The sequence below is a fragment of the Galeopterus variegatus genome, unplaced genomic scaffold (assembly GCF_000696425.1).
Source record: "Galeopterus variegatus unplaced genomic scaffold, G_variegatus-3.0.2 Scaffold2529, whole genome shotgun sequence".
NCBI lineage: Eukaryota > Metazoa > Chordata > Mammalia > Dermoptera > Cynocephalidae > Galeopterus > Galeopterus variegatus.
Genome location: NW_007728640.1, coordinates 240,574 through 262,403, shown reverse-complemented (window position 1 = coordinate 262,403; position 21,830 = coordinate 240,574). Strand labels below are relative to the sequence as shown.

The 21,830-nt window shown below is 38.4% G+C and overlaps 1 protein-coding gene across 1 annotated transcript in view; it reads left to right on the top strand.

The window, feature by feature from the left end:
• TTC18 (tetratricopeptide repeat domain 18) overlaps positions 1–21,830 on the top strand; it is a 101,099-nt gene that overhangs the window by 14,396 nt on the left and 64,873 nt on the right. The window contains exons 4-8 of the mRNA XM_008582173.1: positions 1,273–1,371; positions 1,516–1,595; positions 3,464–3,643; positions 9,473–9,655; positions 11,531–11,625. Of these exons, the coding sequence (XP_008580395.1) occupies positions 1,273–1,371; positions 1,516–1,595; positions 3,464–3,643; positions 9,473–9,655; positions 11,531–11,625 (637 nt within the window). The remainder of the gene's footprint in view (positions 1–1,272; positions 1,372–1,515; positions 1,596–3,463; positions 3,644–9,472; positions 9,656–11,530; positions 11,626–21,830) is intronic.

The window sequence follows — 21,830 nt, the reverse complement described above, 5'->3', positions numbered from 1 at the left end:
GAAACAAATTAAACACCATGAGGGAAAAAAAGAAGACAAATTCAGAAGTTGTGACATTTTATGTAACTACTGGCCTTGTGTCTTCAACAATCAATGTCATACAGAAAAAGTATATGGAAAGGAGAGACTGTTCTAATTGCAAAGAAACTTAAACATGACAACCAAATGCAACATGTGGTCTTTGATTGGATCCTGATTTGAACAAACCGGCTACAAAATAAATTTGGGGATAATTGGGAAATTTTAAATACGGATTGGACATTAGATTGATGATATTTCATAATATAATAATGTAATAAGAGGAAATATATAATATATAACTAATATAATAATACAATATATAACATAATATAATATAATATACAACTAATATAATATAATAAGAGGAATTATATTTAATGCTATTATCACACTTGCTAGATATGATAATGGTATTGTGGTTTTGTAGGAAAATGTCATATTCTGGATTTGTATACTTTAGTATTTAGGGGTAAAATGTCATGCTGTCTGTAATTTATTTGGACATATTTTAGTAAACAAAGCAAATGTGAGGAAAATATTTCAGCAAAGTCATATGATGAAGCAAATACGATAACATGTTAATAGTAAATCTAGGTGATGGTTATATGGATGTTCATTACTATTCTACTTTTTTGTGTATTTGAAATTTTCATAATAAGTATTGACACAAAACAGAGTAATGCTGCAGTGAAAAACCTCAAACATGCTTTGCATACTCTGGGGATCACTGCAAGGTCTTCTAAACCCTGTGCTAGGCAATATGGGAAGATCTAAAACAGTTTCTCAAACTTCAGTTGTGACTTTTTATTTATTCCTGAAATCAACTGAAAGGGATCACGACCAATAATTTTTTCTGTATGAAACCGAGGAGCTCTAGTGGCTCGATCGGTTAACGTGCAGTACTTATAGGAAACAGAATAGAAAATATCCAAAGGTTTTGGGCTAATAAGGATTAATATTATATGAACCTTTGTTATCATATAATCATATGTCAGTTAATTTTACAGATATGCATGTACATGATTATGATGTAAAATCCATTTCTTATTATAACTTGCAGGCAAAAAAGAAAAAGTGAAGAAATCTCTGAGGTGGTCCAGTTTTCTACCAGAAGTCACTGATGCTGGTGCCTTCTTGGGTTTCAAGTTGATTTTTCTTAAATTTCTTTGACAATGCTTTGCTTGCTGCACCTTGGTTATCTGATGGGTGGGTTAGAAATAATTCTCGTTTTTTCCGTTTTGATTTTTCTAGTAACCATGACTGAAGTTTTACCAAAGGAAAAGAAACAGAAAGATGAGAAGACCTTGGTTCTTGGTCAGGCTGTGCTGGACCTTCTCCCTTTACTGGAAGGTGAGGTGTGAGTTGCCCCAAAGCAGACATAGCTGCAGAGAAGTGCAAGGGATTGGAGGGAAAGATCGAGCACATTTGTCTCTGCTTGTAGTAGTACTCACTTAACCCTTCCATCTTTGGCTCCACTTGGCCTTCTCTTCATAGGAGAGACTTCATTTGAAACAACAGTCCCGTTGCACCCTGTGCAGGGCTCACCTTTAGAAGCCCCTCGACCAGGTGTCAAGGTAATCAGCTTTAACTCTCAGCCTTTCAGCCTGCCATTCAGTCTAACAAACTGTCTGCTATTAAGGTTCAATGCAGTTCAAGCCAATTCATTGGGCACCTTCTTTTCATAGTATACATAATGTAAGGTTCTGGGAAGCAAAGATGAATAAGGCAGAGTCCTATCTTGGAAAAGCCCACAATCTACGTATCATGAGTGGCGGTGGTGGTGGTAGTGGTGGGGAGGCGTATGGGCACAGAGCAGGTATCAGTCACTTGGCCCAGAGGTAGATATAGGGCAGGCTCAACCATGGAAGTGCCTCTTGAGCTATGTCCTGGTGGATCAAATAGTCTGAGCATGTGAAAGCACCGACCCCACTTTGGGCTGCGGTAGCCTGCCCCTGGTTGAAGACTTCCAGCTCAACAGTTCCAGCCCAGACCCCTCTCCTGAATTCCAGAATTATAACCACCTCCTGGATTTCTCGATAATGTGATCTCACAGGCAGCTAAAAACTCAACATTCCAAAACTGAACTCAGTATTTTCCCTCAAACCTACTTTTCCTTTTGTCCTAGTTATTTTCTCTATTGGTATCACCCATCCATGAAATCACAGGACAAAGAACCTGAGTTACCTCCGTGACTGCTCCCTCGAACCTTAATTACAACCAGTCTCCAAATCTGCTTTCGCAAAATCCAGCCTTTTCTGTCTTCTAAGTGTCTTTAGCTTCTTTGTTCTTAGCTTCCTTCTTGCTCTTTATTGCCTCGTCCTCTCTCACCTGGATTACTACAAGTAGCCTTGCACCTGCCCTTGTCTCCCTCCAGCGCAGCCTTCTCACTGCTTTCACGGTGACTGAGAAGTGAATCTGTTCACATCTCTTCCCCTACTTCGTCCCGTGTGCTGGTTTGTGGAGTCACCCACTGCTTACGTGTTAAGGTGCAGACTCCTCGCCAGGCGTACAGCGTCCCTCACAATGGGAGCATCCTGCTTCTTTCCACCTCATCTCCCAGCGCTCCACTCCTTGTACTTCAAGTCTAGAATCCTGAACTTCCAGTGACACCTGAACTGAATATACTGTGCTGTTTCAGTCCCCCTCTACATAAACTGTTCTTTTTATCCAGAATTATTTTTTCTTTCCTTCCTCTGATTATCCAGTTTGTGAATTCCTGTTCATCCTGTAAATGTCAACTCAGATGCCACATCTCTTCCTCCTCCCCAGCCCAGTAATTAACTGTTCACTTCTTCCTTGGTGCTCGTCAACCACAGCATTTTATGCAGGTCTCTCACCGCATTTATCATATATCATGAGATTATAACATGAGTTCCATGATAAAAGGGACCATGTCTTCATCTTTATATCCCTAGTGCTGTAATAAACTGCCAAGCATATAAATAGCAATTAATACACATTTTAAACCTACTTTGTATTGCATCCTGTTTGAAAATGTCAGGTATAGATTTGTCTATATCTACTTATATGGATATATCCATATATTTTTGAAAAAATATTTTCTTATGACAAAGCACTGCATTTAAATGACAAAAATGATCATAAACTATAGACTAGCAAAAAAAGCACCCCTATGACATTTACTCATGTGCAACTACTATAGACCTTTCAATACAGAATCTTTCAACTCCTCTTCTGGGTGTACTTGTATACTTCACCTCAGTAAGGTAGAGTGGGAAGGGATCTAGTTTAGGGATCAGGTTCTCTTCTTGTCTCTATCGCCAACTCATGGGACCTAGAGAAAGTTATTTCAATCCTCTGTATGGAAACAATTAAGCTTAACCTTATCTTGAACAGTGATGTGAGATTCAAATGCGATAATGCATAAAAAGGAGGGCCTCTGGCAGTTTTCAAAATGCTGCATGATTTTATTCTTTTACAGCAGTGCACTCTTGAAGTTAAAGTATTTGTGGCAGAACCCTTACTTACCACAGCACAGATCGTAGGGGGCAATCTACTGAAGGTCACATTGGAGGCTGCATACTCTGTGCCCGAATCGTTCATTCCAGTGGGGTCCCTGCAGAACTACATGGTTGGTCTGCAAGTTCCATCAGTTGGAGAGGTAAAGCCCTACTGCCCGCTGTTTATGTAGATTCACACACGTCTACACTCATATGGCTATCTCTTCCTCACCTGCTAAGATTTCATTCAAAGCATTACTCTGCTGGGCCGGCCCGGTGGCGCACTGATACAGTGCGCTGCTTGGGAGCGCGGTGGCACTCCCGCCGAGGGTTCGGATCCCACATACAGACCGGTTCCCACTCACTGGCTGAGCGAGGTGCGGGAGCAACACCGAGGGTTGTGATCCCGTTGCCGGTCCCGGTCCCGTACGGGTGTGACACTGAGGGTTGCGATCCGTTGCCGGTCACGAAAAAAGACAAAAAAAAAAGCATTACTCTGCTAATGGCTGAGAATTATTATTATTATTTTGTTTTTGGCCTGTCCTGTTCTGCCCAAAGACCTCAATCATGAGTCAGTGGCCTTTGAGGATGTGGTTGTCAACTTTACCCTGGAGGAGTGGGCTATGCTGGATCATTCCCAGAGAAAACTCTACAGAGATGTCATGGGGGAAATCTTTATAAACTCGGCTTCTACAAGGAAAAAATAGGAAGATCAAGACACTGAAGATCAGTACAAAAATCACAACAGAAATCTAAGGCAAATCATATTTCACACTGGATATAAACCATATGACAGTCTGGAATATGCAGATTAGCCATATGCTGTGGATTGAATGTCCCCCCAAAACTTAATCTCCGTTATGACAGTGTTAAGAGGGTGGGAAGTCATCCTATTATGGTAAGTGAAATGTGGGCCTTTGAAGAGGTGATTGGATTGTGAGGACCATGCCCACATCAATGGATTAATCCACTGATGATTTAATGATAGTCATGGCGTGATTCTGAGGGCTTTAAAAGAAGGAGTGAGGGGTTAGCAGTCTCTTGCTCCACCACCCACCATGTGACACCCTGAACCCCTGAACAGAGTCACCAACAAGAACAAGGCCCTCACCAGATGTGTTCCCTGGACTTTGGGTTTCTCAGCCTCTGAAACCGTAAGCAATAAATATTGTTTCTTTGTTCATTACCCAGTTTCAGGTATTTCTGTGATAAGCAACAGAAACAGACTAAGACACCATATAAACATAGGCTACATGGGAAAGCCTTCACTTACATTCACTCCTCTCGAATTCACAACAGTATTCACACTGGAGAGAAACCCTATGAATGTAAGGAATGTAGGAAAGCATTCGTTTCTCTCGCAGGTGTTCAAAGACGTGTGATAACACACACTGGAGGTGGACCGTATAAATGCAAGTTATGTGAGAGAGCTTTGACTATCCCAGTTCAATTCAAAGGCATGAAAGGAGTCACAGTGGAGAAAAACCCTGTGAACGCAAACAATGTGGTAAAGCCTTCAGTTGGCCCAATATCCTCCGAATACATGAAAGAATTCACACTGGATAAAAATGCTAAGTGTAAGGAATTTGGAGAAGCGTTCAGTTGGTCCATACACTGACAAAGACATGTATGCATGCACACTGGATTGAAACTCTACAAGTTTTAAAAATACAGAAACGTTTTACAAATGCTTTTACAATCCTGAAAACTACACTGCAGTGAAATCCTGTAAATGTCAGTAATATGGAAAGCCTGATGGAAATTCATGTATAATGCTGTAAAAAATTTACAACATGAAAGAAATGTTGTAAAAGTAATATATTGTGCTTATCAGTGCCTTATTTTTTAATGTGGATTTATGGACTATTGATTTCTTTTTTTGCAAAGAAACATTCAGGGGAGATAGTTCTGTAAGTACTCTTTAAGCAATAGTACGTGAGTTTCAGAGCTAGTTTCATTTTTAGGTCAGTTAATAAAATCTTTCTTTTTTCAAAAAGTAAACAAACAAATAATTTTCTCTTTGCTTTTTCTAAATTTGATAATTAAAAGTGCCTTTTATTTGTGTTTTCGTTTTTCTCCTGGAGGTCTTAGTATATTCTTAATTGATTTGTTAAATTCATCTTATGTAAAAAAAAAAATAATCATGCTTTTTCACGTTTGGCAATTTATTGTTATCATGTTTCCTTCTGCTTTATTATTTAGTTTTTAACTTGAGTCATTGCTTTAGTATGTTAGAGATTTCTTTTTACAGCTACATTTTTCCTGTTGGGTTTTTTTTTTTTTTTTTTTTTGTCTTTTTGTCTTTTTCGGTGTCCGGCAACGGATCGCAACCCTCAGTGTTGCCCCCGTACCGGACCGGGGACCGGCAACGGGATCGCAGCCCTCGGTGTTGCTCCCGCGCCTCGCTCAGCCAGTGAGCGGGAACCGGTCTGTATGTGGGATCCGAACCCTCGGGCAGGAGCGCCGCCGCGCTTCCCAAGCGGCGCACTTATCCAGTGCGCCACTGGGCCGGCCCCCTCCTGTTGGGTTTTTTGCATCATTTTAAACTTGGAGAGGACTCCCTCATTCTGAAGTTTAATGAAAGGTTGCCCTTCCAGGTCTCAGTTTTATGCACTACTCTTAGCCCCAGCTCCCTGTCCTGCATGGGCACTGGGCCATGCTTGCTTCTCTGCAAGTGTGTGGGTCTGATGTTTCCCTCAGCGTCAGCTTATGAGCTTGTCCCTCGGGTGTTGAGTTACCACTGTCAGTCCTGGCACCTTTAGATTATCATTTACTTTGTTTGACTTCGGCCTTGTATTAAAATAAAACTTTTTTGTGTGGTTGCTGTTCTGTTTTATACAGTATGTTCCTGTGTTTGTTGATGGAGAGGGGTCTGCTACACTTTAGTTGCTATAGTGTTGGAATTTTCTTTTAATTTAAGAGCTGTTTACATTTCCTTTCCAGCAAATTCCTTGTTCTTGTTCTTTGTCCTTTTTAATTTTTAATTGAGTGTGGGCCTTTTCCTTCTTTCACTTTTCTTAAAAAACTTTTTATTTGAAAAATTTCAAGCATATGCAAATATATAGAAAACAATGTAATGTACCCCATGTACTCATCACCAACTTCAGCAGTTTATTTTTCCATATGAGCTTTACAATCAGCTTATCTATTCTAAAAAAGAGTCCTATTTGGTATTTTTATTGGGATTGCATTAATTTATAGATTAATTTAGAAAGAATGATCATTTTATGCTTCCTATGTAAGCACAGAGAATGCCTTTCTGTTTACCCACGTCTTCTTTTATGTCCTCAGTCTCATTCAAATTTTCTCCAGACAAATCTTGCACATTATATTGGACTTTAGATGTATGTAGTTAATAGATTCTAAAGGTCGTGATTGGACTCCATGAGTCTCTGAATCTCTATACTATAATTCACATGCTTATTAAAACAAACAACTTTTAAATTATAATACATTTTTCTCAAGCTTAAGAACCCATTTCTCTTTTGTCTAATAAATGCAGATTTCTGTTCATTGACCTCAGGATCCTTCAGTAAATATTAACTTTTATTTTAGTCTGAGTTCCAGTTTCAGCAGCTTCATCTCATCTTTTTTTCTGCTTCAGTAAAATGAAATTGTATATCCCTGTTTTGAATTTTTTTTTCTGGTATATACATAGATGTTGGATTCCTTAGTCCATTTTTCTGATGCTGTAACAGAATATCACAGACTGAGTAATTTATTTTAAAAAAGAAAAAGAAATTTATTTCTTAAGTTCTGGTGACTGGGAAGTCCAAGGTCAATAGAATCTCATCTGGTGAGGGCCTTCTCACTGAGTCATCCCACGGTGGAAGGTGGAAGGGCAAGAGAGCACTCCTGGGGCATGGGGGTGAGGGGAAAACTCATCCTTTTTTCAGGAATCCGCCCCAGTGATGACTAACCCACTCTCACAATAATGGCATTAATCCATTCATGAGGGCAGAGCCCTCATGACCTAATCACCTCTTAAAGGTCCCATTTTTCAAAACTGTTGCATTGGGGATTAAGTTTCCAACACATAAACTTTGAGAGACACATTCAAACCATGACATACAGTAATTCTGTTTTCAATATTGTGAGGAACCACCATATGGATTTGCATAGTGGCTGCACTGTTTTATATTCCCTCCAGAAGTACGCAAGGATTCCAGTTTCCCCACATCCTGGCCAACATTTGTTATTTTCTGTTTTTGGTTTGTTTTGGCTTGTTTTTTATAGTGGCCATCCTAATAGTTGTGAGGTGGCATCTGATCGTGGGTTTTTTTGTTTTTTTTTTTTCCTTTTTGTCTTTTTTACTGACCGGCAACAGGATCGCAACCCTCGGTGTCGCACCCGCACTGCGCTCAGCCAGTGAGCGGACCGGTCTCTATATGGGATCCGAACCCTCGGCGGGAGCGCCGCCACGCTCTCAAGCGGCACACTCTCCAGTGCACCACCGGGCCGGCCCTGATCGTGGTTTTAATTTGCATTTCCCTGAAGACTAATAATATTTAAGCATGTGCTTACTGGCCATTTTTATATCTTCTTTAAGGAAATTTCTATCCAAGTCCTTTGCCCATTTTTGAATTGGGTTGCTTGTTTTTTTGTTGTTGAGTTTTAGGAGTCATCTATATATTCTTGTTATTAATTAGATATGTGATTTGCAAATATTTTCTCTCATTCTGTGGGTTGCCTTTTAACTCTGTTGATAGTGTCCTTCAATGCACAAATGTTTTAAATTTCCATGAAGTTGAATTTGCCTATTTTTTCTTTTGTTGCCTATGCTTTGGTGTCATATCCAAGAAATCATCGCCAAATTCAATGTCATGAAGCTTTTCCCCTGTGTTTTCTTCTATAGTTTCAGCTCTTATATTTAAGTCTTCGATTGATTTTGAGTTAATTTTTGTATATGGTGTGAGGCGAGGGTTCAATGTCATTCTTTTGCACATGGATATCCAGTTTTCCCAACACCATTTGTTGAAAAAGCTGTCCTTTCCCCATTGAATGGTCTTGGCGCCTATAATCTTAACAATTTTTGCCAATGTTCTTGTTATGGAGGAGCAGATTTTCAAAGGTCCTTACTCTGCCATTCTAGAAGTGCTGCTCCTTCACAAACGGTTTTTAAGATTAGAACCGAGGAACTAGACTTGTTGAGTTTGTAGTAAGTAGATTTTAAACTTTACACAAAATTGCTTTGCACAGTTGTATCAATTTACACTTCCATCAATTGTGTATAAAAATACTATTCCCATTCACAATATAACCAATGTGATATTTTCAGACTTTGATTTTGCCAATCTATAGTTTAAAATGGTATTTCATTGTTTTAATGTGCATTTCACTGATTGCTTTTATGTAAATGTTGGGTTTTCTAATTTCCCATTCCTATTTATATCTTTTATCAATTTTCCCCTGCAGGTTTATTTTAGATAAATTAGCAAATATAAAAATGCCTATATTTTTAGCCCTTATCAGATTTTAGCTTGTTTTTTAAAGGATGCTTTTTAAACAGGTATAATCATGACTCTCATATAAATATAAAATGACAAAGAATTTGATCGGAGATTTTATTTAACTATTTAATGGGGAAATCAATAAAATGTAAAAACCAGTTCAGAGGAAAATCCGAAATGACCCACATACTGGCATCATGAATGGTGAAATGAATTTGTGAATAATTTAAACTTTGTCATTAGTCCCATTAATTAATAATCATTATTGATGCGATAATCAACTATATCACTACTACTCGAAATTTATTTGCATATCTAGGGACAAGAATAATTTTCATTATTATTAATTTTCTATAAATCACAGAATTGTAAAATGGCACAAAGACAATGAAGGGCACAGGTCCTTCTGTAGAATCAGATCATCATAGAAGGGTGCATTTGACAGCACTCAGCATTCTGTTGAAAAAATACTTAGTAATCTTTTTGTCCATTTCAAACTCCTTTGCAGTGTTTCCTGATATATGGTATTTATTTCTGTAGAAGGACTGTCCCATTCTATTTAAGAACGGAACTCTGAAGCTTGGAGGGGAAAGAGAACCTGTTCCCCGGCCCAAAAAATGGCCTATTGCCAACATTCTGGCTCCAGGAGCTTCCAACATTCCTAACGCGTTCATCGTCGGTGGCCCCTACGAGCAAGAGGAAGGAGAACTCAACCACCCCGAGGTGAGAGCCAGCTGAATTACGCATCTTTTGTGATAAACACAGTGCACTGACAAGATGATAAAACATTGTGAACCGCTGTAATTTATATGTATCTGTCACCTGTCGAAATAAAACAGTTACATTTCAAAATAAAATACTTATTCATCTAATTCTGATGAAAATGTCTCCCAACTTCTTAAGTCCAGCAAACAAAATAATTTAGATCAGGCTTACTCTTTATTTTATTTTAGATTTATTTATTTTTGAATAGGTAATAATATAATCAGAGCTCAAAATTTAAACATGAATGTTATAACACCAAGGTCAAGGGTTTGGATACCTGTGCTGGCCAGCTGCCAAAAAATAAAAAGTAAAAAATTAAGAAATATGCAGTGAAAGTCTCCTTCCTACTCGTGTCTCATCCCCCTAATTCCTTCTCATCTCGTTACTCTTGTAGTTACCTTTATTATAGTCTCTTACGTTTCCTTCCAGATACTTTTTTATTCATATAAAAGTGAGTATGTAGTCAAAGGAAGACTCAAAGAGAAAAACGTTTAGAAAAGTAAAGAAAAAGTTTCCTTGCAAAGAGTGAAAGGGAGTCAGACTTCAGAAGGACTGACTCACCAGATAAAAATAATAAGTAATTAAAAGAAAATAATACAAAATTACCAAGGTTACCACATTTACATTGGCCTGTTCATGATGGAAAAACTGCATTTTTTTTTTCGTTTGTTTATCAGATTTACTAAAGTCACTAAGTATCTTCAGACATCAGCATAGTGAACGTCAGAGATTGTTTTTCTATAGGGAGTCCAGATTTACAGCAAGTATTTAAAGTCTTGTTGTTTTCAGAACTAGAACCTATGAGGAATACACTGCTGTTTTTGCTTTATTGCAAGGTATAAGGTATTTTTTGTTTTTTGTTTTATAAACTGGTTATATTAAGTGCTTAATCATACACATATACACACACTAATACATACATGCTCATGTTCTTCCCCTATCATGTTTTTTATCTATGAAGGTGTGCATACTTACACACAGTGTCGTGCAGCTTGCTTTGTTTCACTTTATGGTGTATCTTGGAGATTTTTCCACATTACTACATAGGGAACATTGTCATGCTTCTTTATTTGTATTTGCTGTATGAGATGACATTTTACGGACATACTTTAAATTACTTAACCAGTCTCCTATTGGTGGACATTTAGGTTTTTGAAATTATATTTTTCTTTCTTATTCTTTTTAAAACCTATTTTTATTACAACGCATATTTGTAAAGGGCATAGAAAATGGTGTAAACACATTTACAAATGTTTCTTGAACTAGCAGATAATCAGTGGAAATATTCAATAATTTGGAAAATGAGAATGGTCCAATATTTTCATTACCTGACTCTAAGTATTTTAAATAGTACAGATAAGGCTAGCAGGATAGCACCATGCAGTATCTTTTCTCATCATTGTGATTAGTAAAACTTCATTCTTTCCTTAAATTTATATTTTAATTTAGCTCTGCTATCTTATTTTAGATATTTAGACTTTATATTTTAGTTTAGATCATTAGTTCTCAGCCCTTATCATCCCAGATGATTTTAATATGCATCAGGGGTTGAGAATCACTGGCTGAGGTTATGCAAGTGAGTATTTGGCACTCACTCAATACTGGGTTGATGTAAGGATTATATACGTAATTTATCTTATGTACTTTATTATTAAGGTACCCAAAACTTTAATGTGGTGGTAGTAGCTGCAATAGTAGCCATACTCATAGTAGTAACAGCAGTAGTAATAAAAATATTGTGATTAAATCCATTCAAAGAATGCCCCACAGACTTAGCAGCACGAAACCATGGTACACACAGAGAACAGAAGTCTCTATCTCATTATTTTACAGGACAAAGAATTTAGGAACCAAGCAGAGTGCATGAAGAAAAGGATTATTTGGGACTTGGAAAGTCGCTGCTATCTTGATCCTCCTGCAGTGGCCAGGTAGGAAGAGGAAAGGAATAGTCTAACCAACAAAGACCATCGGTGGAAAGAAATGTGACTTTATTAATTTTACTTGTATGTGAGTTCAGACAGTTTGAGACTTTCTCTTCTGCCACATCTGTATCAGTTAGACATTGTGTTCATCTGCTAAAACAGAGGCATCTAGTGATGGCGGCTTAACCAAGGTGACTGCTTATTTCTGTTTTATATAAAAGTCCAGAACTGGTATATAAAGTGGCTTCACGGTGTCATCAGGTATCCAAGTTTAGTCTTTCTTTGGGCTACTTTCTTTAATATGGACCTTCCTTCCACTAGGCTGTCTCATGGTCCAAGACAGTTGCTGGAGCTCCAGCTTGCACTTTCACATTCCTGGCAGAAAGCTGGAAGAGGGGAGTGGCTGTGGATAAAAAAGGACACATGCTAGCTGTCTTAGCCCCTTTTATAGAATCTTCCTGAAACCTGACAAGCTTTTAAAAACCTTATTGGCCATCTCTAGATGCAAGAAAGGCTAGAAAATAAAGTGTTTTAGTTAGATACATTGTCACTCAGGCTAAATCAGGATTTAATTACTAGCAAAGAACAGGACACTTAATATTGTGTTAATAAGTATCAGTTTCTGTCAGTGTCCTGGTGATTAGGGAGATATGGGACATAGAGGATTATCAATATATGTATCATCTGAATGAACAGCTCTGACTTTTTAAAAATAGGCTATTTTTTAGAACAGTTTTGGATTTATAAAAAGTTTGAGCAGAATTTATTTGTACGTATTTGTGGGGTGCAGTGTGTTGTTTCAATATGTTCACATACTGCACAATGATTCAGTTAGGGTAGACAGCATAGTTTAATACCTATTAGTCTACCCTTCTCCCCCCACCCCATCCCTTGCCAACCTCTGTAACCATCCATTATTCTACTCTCTACTTCTGTGAGAACCACTTTTTAAAAATTTGTTTTAGATTCCACATGTGAGATCATGTGGTATTTGTCTTTCTGTACCTGACTTACTTCATTTAACATGATGGTTTCCAGTTCCACCCATGTTGCTGAAAATGATAGGATGTCATTTCTTTTTACAGCTGAATAGTATTCCATTTGTGTATACAGCACTCTTTTTTAATCCATTCATCCGTTGATGGACATTTAGGTGGATTCCATCTCCTGGCTATTGTGAATAGTGCTGTGATGAACCTGGGAGTGCAGGTGTCTTTTTTTTCTTTTTTTTCCTTTTTGTCTTTTTTCGTGTCTGGCAACGGATCACAACCCTCAGTGTCGCTCCCGCACCTCGCCCAGCCAGTGAGCGGGAACCGGTCTGTATGTGGGATCCGAACCCTCGGCGGGAGCGCCGCCACGCTCCCAAGCGGCGCACTGTAGCAGTGTGCCACCGGGCCAGCCTGCAGGTGTCTTTTTGATATACTGATTTCATTTCCTTTGGGCATATACCCAGCAGTGGGATAGCTGGGTGGTAATGTAGATCTGTTTTTGGTTCTCTGAGGAACCTCCTTACTGTTTTCCACCGTGGCTGTATCAATTTACACTCCCACCAGCAATGTGGGAGAGTTCCTTTTTCTCCATATCCTCGCTACCGTTTGGTATTTTTTGTCCTGTTGACGACAGCCATTCTAACTGGACTGAGATGATATCTTATTGTGGTTTTAATTTTTCATGTGCCTGTTGGCCATTGGTGTGTCTTCCTTTGGGAAATATCTGTTGAGGTCCTTTGCCCATTTTTTAATTAGGCTATTTGTTTTTTTGCTGTTGAGTTGTTTGAGTCTCCTGTGTATACTGGATATTAGCCCCTTGTCTGTTGTGTAGTTTGCAAACACTTTCTCCCATTCTGTAAGTTGTTTCTTCACTTTGTTGATAGTGTCTCTTGCTGTGCAGAAGCTTTTCAGTTTGATGTAGTCCCATCTGTGTGTTTTTGCTTTAGTTGCTGTGCCTTTGTAGTCTCACTCGAAAAAGTGCTGCCCACTCCCATTTCATGTAGCATTTCCCCCGTTTTCTTCTAGTAGTTTTATAGTTTCAGGTCTCAAATTTAGGTCTTTAATCCATTTTGAGTTGATTTTTGTGTATGGCTAGAGATAGTGATCTGGTTTCAATCCTCTGCATGTGGATGTCCAGTTTCCCCAACAACGTTTATTGAAGAGGCTGTCCTTTCCCCACAGTATATTCTTGGCACCTTTGTTCAAAGCCAGTTGGCTGTAAGTGCGTGGATTTATTTTGGACTCTATTCTGTTACATTGGTCTATTGGTCTAATTTTTATGTCAGTACCATGCTCTTTTGGTTACTATACCTTTATAGTATATTTTGAAGTCAGGAAGTGTGATGCCTCCAACTTTGTTCTTTTGTTCAGGATTGCTTTAGCTATGCAAGGTCTTTTGTGATTCCATACAAGTTTTAAGATCATTTTTTAAAAATTTCTGTGAAGGATGTCTTTCATATTTTTACAGGGATTGTGTTGAATGTGTAGATTGCTTTAGGTAGTATGGACATTTTGATGATGTTAATTCTTCCAACCCATGAGCCTGGATATCTTTCCATTTATTTGTGTTCCCTTCAATTTTTTTCCACCAACATTTTATAGTTTTCACTGTACAGGTTTTTCACCTCCTTGGTTAAATTCCTTCCTACATATTTAATTTTTTTGGTAGCTATTGTGAATGGGATTACTTTCTTGATTTCTTCTTCAGCTATTTCATTATTGGCATATACTAAGGCTAATGATTTTTATGTGTTGATTTTGATCTTGCCACTATATTGAGTTCATTTATTAACTAGTAATTTTTTGGTGGAGTCTTTAGGGTTTTCTATGTATAGGACCATGTCATTTGCAAATAGGAGTAGTTTGACTTCCTCCTTTCTAATTTGGATACCCTTCATTGCTTTTTCTTTCCTTATTGCAGTGGCTATAACTTCCAGTTCTACACTGAATAAGAGGGGAAAATGGGCATCCTTGTCTTGTTCCAGATCTTAGAGGAAACGCCTCTGATTTTTGTCCATTCAGTATGATATTAGCTGTGGTTTGTTGTATATGGCCTTTATTGTTTTTAGGTATATTCTTTGTATACCTAATTTGTTGAGTTTTTATCGCGAAGAGGTGTCTGATTTTATCAAATGCTTTTTCTGCATCTGTTGAAATGATCATAAGGTTTTTTTTCCTTCATTCTGTTGATGTATCATGTTTATTGATTTGCATATGTTGAACCTTCCTTGCATCCCTGGGATGAATCCCACTCGATCATGGTGAGTGATCTTTTTAATGTGTTGGATTCTCTGTGCTAGTATTTTATTGATGATCTTTGGATCTGTGTTTATTAGGGATATTGGTCTGCAGTTTTCTTTTGTTGTTGTTGCATTTTTCCGGTTTGGATATGAGGTTAATATTGGCACTGTAGAATAAGTTTGGAAGTATTCCCTCCTCTTCAATTTTTTGGAAGAGCTTGAAAAGAATTGGTATTAGTTCCTCTTAAAGTATTTGGTAGAATTCGGCAGTGAGGCCATCTGTTCCTGGGGTTTCCTTTGTTGGAAGACTTTTTATTACTGCTTCAATCTCATTACTTGTTATTGGTTTGTTTAGGATTTCTGGTTCTTCATGATTCAACCTTGGTAAGTTTTGTGTGTCCAGGAATTTATCCATTTTTTCCAAGTTTTCCAGTTTGTTCGCATATAGTTGTTCATAGTAGCCCTTATGAGCCTTTGTATTTCTGTGGTTATCAGTTGTAATGTCTCCTTTTTCATTTCTGATTTTATTTATTTGAGTCGTCTCTCTTTTTTCTTCATTAGTCTAGCTAAAGCATTATTGATTTTGTTTATCTTTTCAAAAACCAACCTTTTCTTTCATTGATCTTTTATGTTGTTTTTTTAAAAAATCTCTAATTTGGGCCGGCCTGGTGGCACACTGGAGAGTGCGCCGCTTGGGCGTGCGGCGGCACTCCCGCCGAGGGTTTGGATCCCACGTGGAGACCGGTTCCCGCTCACTAGCTGAGCACGGTGCGGGCGCAACACCAAGGGTTGCGAGCCCGTTGCTGGTCCCCGGTGCGGGCACGACACCGAGGGTTGCGATCCCATTACCGGTCAGTAAAAAAGACAAAAAGGAAAAAAAAAATCTCTAATTCATTTATTTCTGTTCTGATTTCTCTCCTTCTACAACTGGGGTTTGGTTTGTTCTTGTTTTTCCAGCTCTTGAAGTGTAACATTAGGTTGTTTATTTGAAGTTTTTCTTTCTTTCTTTTTTTTTTTTTTTTGATGTAAGCATTTATTGCTATAAACTTCTCTCTTAGAACTGCTTTTTCTGTATCCCATAGGTTCTGGTATGTTCTGTTTTCATTTTCATTTGTCTCCAGGAATTTTTTAATTTCCTTTTTGATTTCTTCTTTGACCCATTCATTGTTTAGGAGCATGTTGTTTAATTTCTATGTACTTGTATGGTTTCTAGTGTCTCTTTTGTTGTTGATTTCTAGTTTTACTCCATTGTGGTCAGACAAGGTTGTTGATATCTTAATTTTTAAACATTTTTTGAGCCTTGTTTTATGACATAACATATGGTCTATTCTAGAGAATGTTCCTTGTGCTGCTGAGAAGAGTGTCTATTCTTCAGCCATTGGATGAAATGTTCTGTATATGTTCATTAGGTCCAAATGGCCTAGAGTAGAAATTCATTCTAATGTTTCCTGGTTAATTTTCTGTCTGGATGATCTGTACTTTGCTGAAAAAGAGGTTTTAAAGTCTCAACTATTATTGTGTTGGAGTCTATTTCTCCCATTAGGTCCAATAGTAACTGCTTTATGTAACCGGATGCTCCAGAGTTGGGTGCATATGTATTTAGAATTGTGAATTGATCTCTTTATCATTATATACTGAACTTCCTTATCGTTTTTTACTTTCTTGGCTTAAAATCTATTTTATCTGACATAAGTATAGCTACTCTCACTCTTTTTTGGTTTCCATTTGCATGAAATATCTTTTTCCATCGCTTTACTTTCAGACAGTGTGTGTCTTCCTGCAGGCAGCATATTGTTGGTTTTTGTTATAATCCATTGAGCCACTCTGTGTCTTTTAATTGGGGCATTTGATCTATTTGCATTTAGAGTTATAATTAACATATAGGGACTTGTTACTGCCATTTTGTTCCTTTTTTTTTCTGATTGTTTTGTTGATCTTTTTTCCTTTTTTCATTCTTACTGTCTTCCTTTGTGATTGAGCAGTTTTCTCTAGCAGTGTGGTTTTGTTTTTTGTTTTTGAGTCTTCCCTGCCCACTTTATAGTCTCTCTTTTTAAAAATTTTTATTTTTATTGCAACATAGTTGATTGTACATATCTGTGGGGTACAGAGCTGAATATCAATATTTGTGTGCAGCATGTGATGTTCAAACCAGAATAATTACCATATTCAACAATGTGTGATGTCATCATTTTTCACGGCCCTTTACCAAATCCTCCCTCCCACCTCCCACCCACCCCACCTCTGGCAACCTCAGTTCTCCTTTTGAAAGTTCAGCATATCATTGTGATTATTGTATCTTTCTTTCTTTTTATTTATTTGTTTATTTTTTGAGCTCCCACTTATGAGTGAGGACATACGGTATTTCTCTTTCTGTGCCTGGCTTATTTCACTTAAATGATTTTCTCTAAGTTCATCCACGTTGCTGTGAATGGCAATATTTCATTCTTTTTTTATGGCAGAGTAGTGTTCCATTATGTATATACACCACATTTTCCTCATCCAGTCATCTGATGATGGGCATTTAGGTTGGTTCCAACTCTTGGCTACTGTAAATAGAACTGAAGAGAAGGGAAAGCATCATGTCAAAGAGATACCTGCACTTCCATATTTATAGCAGTATATTTTGATTTCTCACTATTTATTTTTAGTATGTCTCTCAAAAGTTTTTGTTTTATGGTTATGATGACACTTGCAGAAATCATGTTATAATTATAGATTATTTTAGGCTAATAATTTATCTTTGATATCTAACGAAAAAAGAGAAACAAAAAAACAAAGCCAACTCTACACTTTGGCATCACTCCCCCCAGCTTTTTCACAATTTGTTGTTTCAAGTTCCATCTTTTAATATTGCTATCTCTTGTATGGTTGTTGTATATGTTATTGTCTTGTTAGGTTTGTCCTTTAGTCTTCACACTAATGATACACGTTGTTTATTCACTACTCTTACAACATTGGGGTATAATGAGGTTGTCTGTGAACTTACTAATGGATTATGTGCCTTCAAAGGTTTTCTTGTTGCTCCTTACTCTCCTCTTCTTTCAGATTGAAGAACTCTCTTTACCATTTCTTGTAATGCAGGTCTAGTACTGATGAATTCCCTTAGCTTTTGTTTATCTGGGAAAGACTTATTTCTACTTTATATTTGAAGGTTAGTTTTGCTGGATAGAGAATTCTTGGCTGAGAGTATTTTTCTTTCAACACCCTGAATATGTCATCCCATTGTCTTCTAACCTGTAGGGTTTCTACTGAGTAATCCACTGAGAGATGTATTGGGGCTTTGTTGAATGTTTTGTGTTTCTTTTCTCTTCCTGCTTTCAGTATTCTTTCCTTATCTTTGGTTTTTGATAATTTGATTAGGATGTGCCTTGGGGTGTTTCTCCTTGGATTGGATTTGACTGGCGACCTCTGAGCTTCCTGCACTTGGATGCTGTCAACTTTCTCCATACTTGGGAAATTTTCAGTCATTGTTTCCTTGAATATGCTTTCTACATCTCTTATGCCAATTATGTGTGGGTTATTTTGCTTGAGGGAGTCCCATATTTGCTGTATTTCTGCTTTGTTGGTTATTATTCTTTTTCTTTTTGCTCCACTGATTTGATAATTTCATATTGTTCTATCTTTGAGCTGACTGATTCTTTCCTCTGATTGATTGAGTCTACTATTGAAGCTTTCTATTGAGTTTTTCAGTTCAGATTATATATTCTCTATTTCTGGAATTTCTGTATGTGTGTGTTGTTTTTTTAATTGATTCAATTCCTTTGTTAATTTTCTCATTCTGCTCCTGAATTGTTTTCCAGATATCATTTAATTTTCTGTCTGTATTTTCTTGTGACTCCATGAACATCCTTAAGAGGGTTATTCTGAATTCTCTGTTAGACATTTCATAAATCCACTCTTCCTCTGGGTCCATTGCTGGTGTTTCATTTGTTTCCTCTGTTGCTGTCATATTTTTCTGTTCTTTCTGAGTCATTGTGTATTTATGTCGATGCCTGGGCATTTGAGGAGACTGCTACCTCTTCTAGGTTTTCTAGATATTCTTTGGTGGTATTAGGCCTTTGCTGGTTAATATCAGAGCTCTGTCTCTGGTCAGTGGTTTTGGTTAAATCTAAAATTGGGGGAACTTCCTGTGGGGAACACCACTTGAGCCCTGTGGTTGTGCTACGTTGCTGCTTTGCTGCTAATTCTCTGGGGAAGGCTTTTTGTGTGGGCCGGATTTTACTTGTTGGCCTTTTAATCACTTCTGAGTCTCGTGAGGTCAGATATACCTGGGCTGTGTGGAAATTCTGGCCCAGGACTGAGTCTTTCTAGCAAACTGTGATCCTGCAGTTCTATTACCCTGACCAGTCTCCACTGAGTGGGCCTGTGCTGATTGGAAGGCATATCAGCTACCCACTTTGCACCACAATGTTCTCCTGGTGGGCCAGCCTCCCTCCCACAATCTAAACAAACACTTCTTGTGGGGTGGACTGTGCACAGGTCCCTCAGTTTCTTTGGTTGGCTGTGGCCCTCGCTCCTATGTGGATCCATAGGAACCCTGTCAGTGGTCTTGCTGCTCTGGGGGTTGGTAGGGTGCACTCCAAGGCCCTCTTCTCCCCTGCAGACTCCAGGCAACTTCACACAAAGGGCTCAGCTGCGGCGTTTGCAGGCTCCTACTCTGTGTGTGCTGCAGCTTCTTCCCGCCTCTCACAGGCTGGCCCTGAAATGGCAAGGGTTTGATTTGCTAATATTTTATTGAGGATAAAAAGCGGTTTCTTCTTTCTCTTGCAACAGCTTCTCCTGCCTTCACTAATTCTGCAGGTCTCTTCTCCTCTCCCCTAAGATACAGCATTCTCAGGTTGGTAGTCTTTGCTTTTTACTAGTTGTAAATTGGTCGATTGTTGGGAAGACTGATGCTGGGGACCATCTATTCTACCATCTTGATGATGTGCTCTCCAGACAGTTCTTACATACCTTTCATCTCCCACTTGGTCATGGTCTATAATTCTTTTTATACATTGTTGGATTTGATTTGCTAATATTTAATTGAGGATACATTGTTGCTACTATTACTTTGAACAAATTTTATATATTAGATCAATTAAGAATAGGAAAAATTGCTCTTTTCTGAGGCACCATGAGTAGCAAAGTTTCTTCCACACCCTGTATGCCCTGCAGGGAATCAGCACAAGTGTTGGAAGTTTTTGGAAACGGTGGAGCTGCAGATCAGCTTGAAGAACTATGAACCTCAAAAGGACAAACGCTTCTCAGGCATCATCAGGCTTAACTATACTCCCTGCCCCAAGTTCTCTGTGTGTCCTGGGGGACCAGCAGCACTGTGACAAGGCCAAGACTGTGGATATTCCCCACATGGTCATTGAGGCACTGAAGAAACTCAAAAAGGGTAAGAGTCTGGTCAAGAAGCTCATCAAGAAGTCATGCCGTTTTGGCCTCAGAGTCTCTGATCAAGCAGATGCCATGAAGCTTGGGCCCAGGCCTAAATAAGGCTGGCAAGTTCCCTTCTCTGCTGACACACAACAAAAACGTGGTGGCCAAAGTAGATGAGGTGAAGTCCACAATCAAGATCCATTCGAAGGGGGTATTATGTCTGGACGTTACTGTTGGCCATGTGAAGATGACAGATGATGAGCTTATGCACAATATCCACCTGGTTGTCAATTTCCTGGTGTCCTCACTGAAGAACTGGCAGAATGTCCAGTTTTTATACATCAAGAGCACCATGGGCAAGCCCCATTGCCTGTATTAAGGCACATCTGATCAATCCTAGTGCTACCATCACAAACAAAGAAAAGAACAGGAGAAATTTTAAAATGTCTTTACCTTAATTTATGACATTTTCTGATGCTCTTCCTTTCACTATGCAGATCCTAGTTTCTGACCCATATCATTTTTCTTCTCTCTAAACAACTTTTAGCATTTCTTGCATGGCAGGTGTCCTGGCCATAAACTCCTTCCATTTTTGTTTGTCTGAGAAAGCCTTTATTTCTTCTTCATTTTTGAAGAAAAATTCTGGTATATACAGAATTCTAGGCTTGTGGAAATTTTTCTTTCAAAATTGTAAATATTTTTTTTCAAAACTCCACTCTCATCTTGCTTACATGATTTCTGAAAAGAAGTCCAATGTCATTTTTATCCTTATTCCTCTAAAAGTAAGATGGTTTTTCCTCTGGCTTCTTTCAAGATTTTCTCTTTGTCTTTGGTTTTCTGCAGTTTGAATATGATATGCCCAGGAGTACATTTTTTTGGTATTTGTTCTGTTTGGTGTTCTCTGAGATTCCTGGATATGTGATTCAGTGTCTGTCATTAATTTAGTGAAATTCTCAGCCATTATTACTTCAAGTATTTCTTCTATTGCTTTCTTTCCTCTTCTTCTGGTATATTCCTGTTATGCCTGTGTTGCACTTTTTGTAATTATTCCACAGTTCTTGGACATTCTGTTATGATTTTTCCCCTTTGCATTTGAGTTTGGGAAGTTTCTATTGACATATCTTTAAGTTCACTGATTCTTTCCTCAGCCATGTTCAGTCTACTGATAAACTCATCAAACGAATTCTTCATTTTTGCTAGTATTTTTGATTTCTAGGATTTCTTTTTGATTCCTTCTTAGAATTTCCATGTCTCTGCTTACGTTACCCATCTGTTTTCTACTTTTTCCATTAGAGCCCTTAACATATTAATCATAGTTATTTTAAATTCCCTATCTGATAATTCCAAAATCTGTGTGATATCTGAATCTAGTTCTTTTTTTTTTTTTTTCTTTTTTTGTCTTTTTTCGTGTCCGGCAACGGATCGCAACCCTCAGTGTCGCGCCTGCACCGGACTGGGACTGGCAACGGGATCGCAACCCTCGGCGTTGCTCCCGCCCGGCAATGGATCGCAACCCTCAGTGTCGCGCCCGTACCGGACCGGGACCGGCAACGGGATCGCGGCCCTCGGTGTCGCACCCGCACCTCGCTCAGCCAGTGAGCGGGAACCGGTCTGC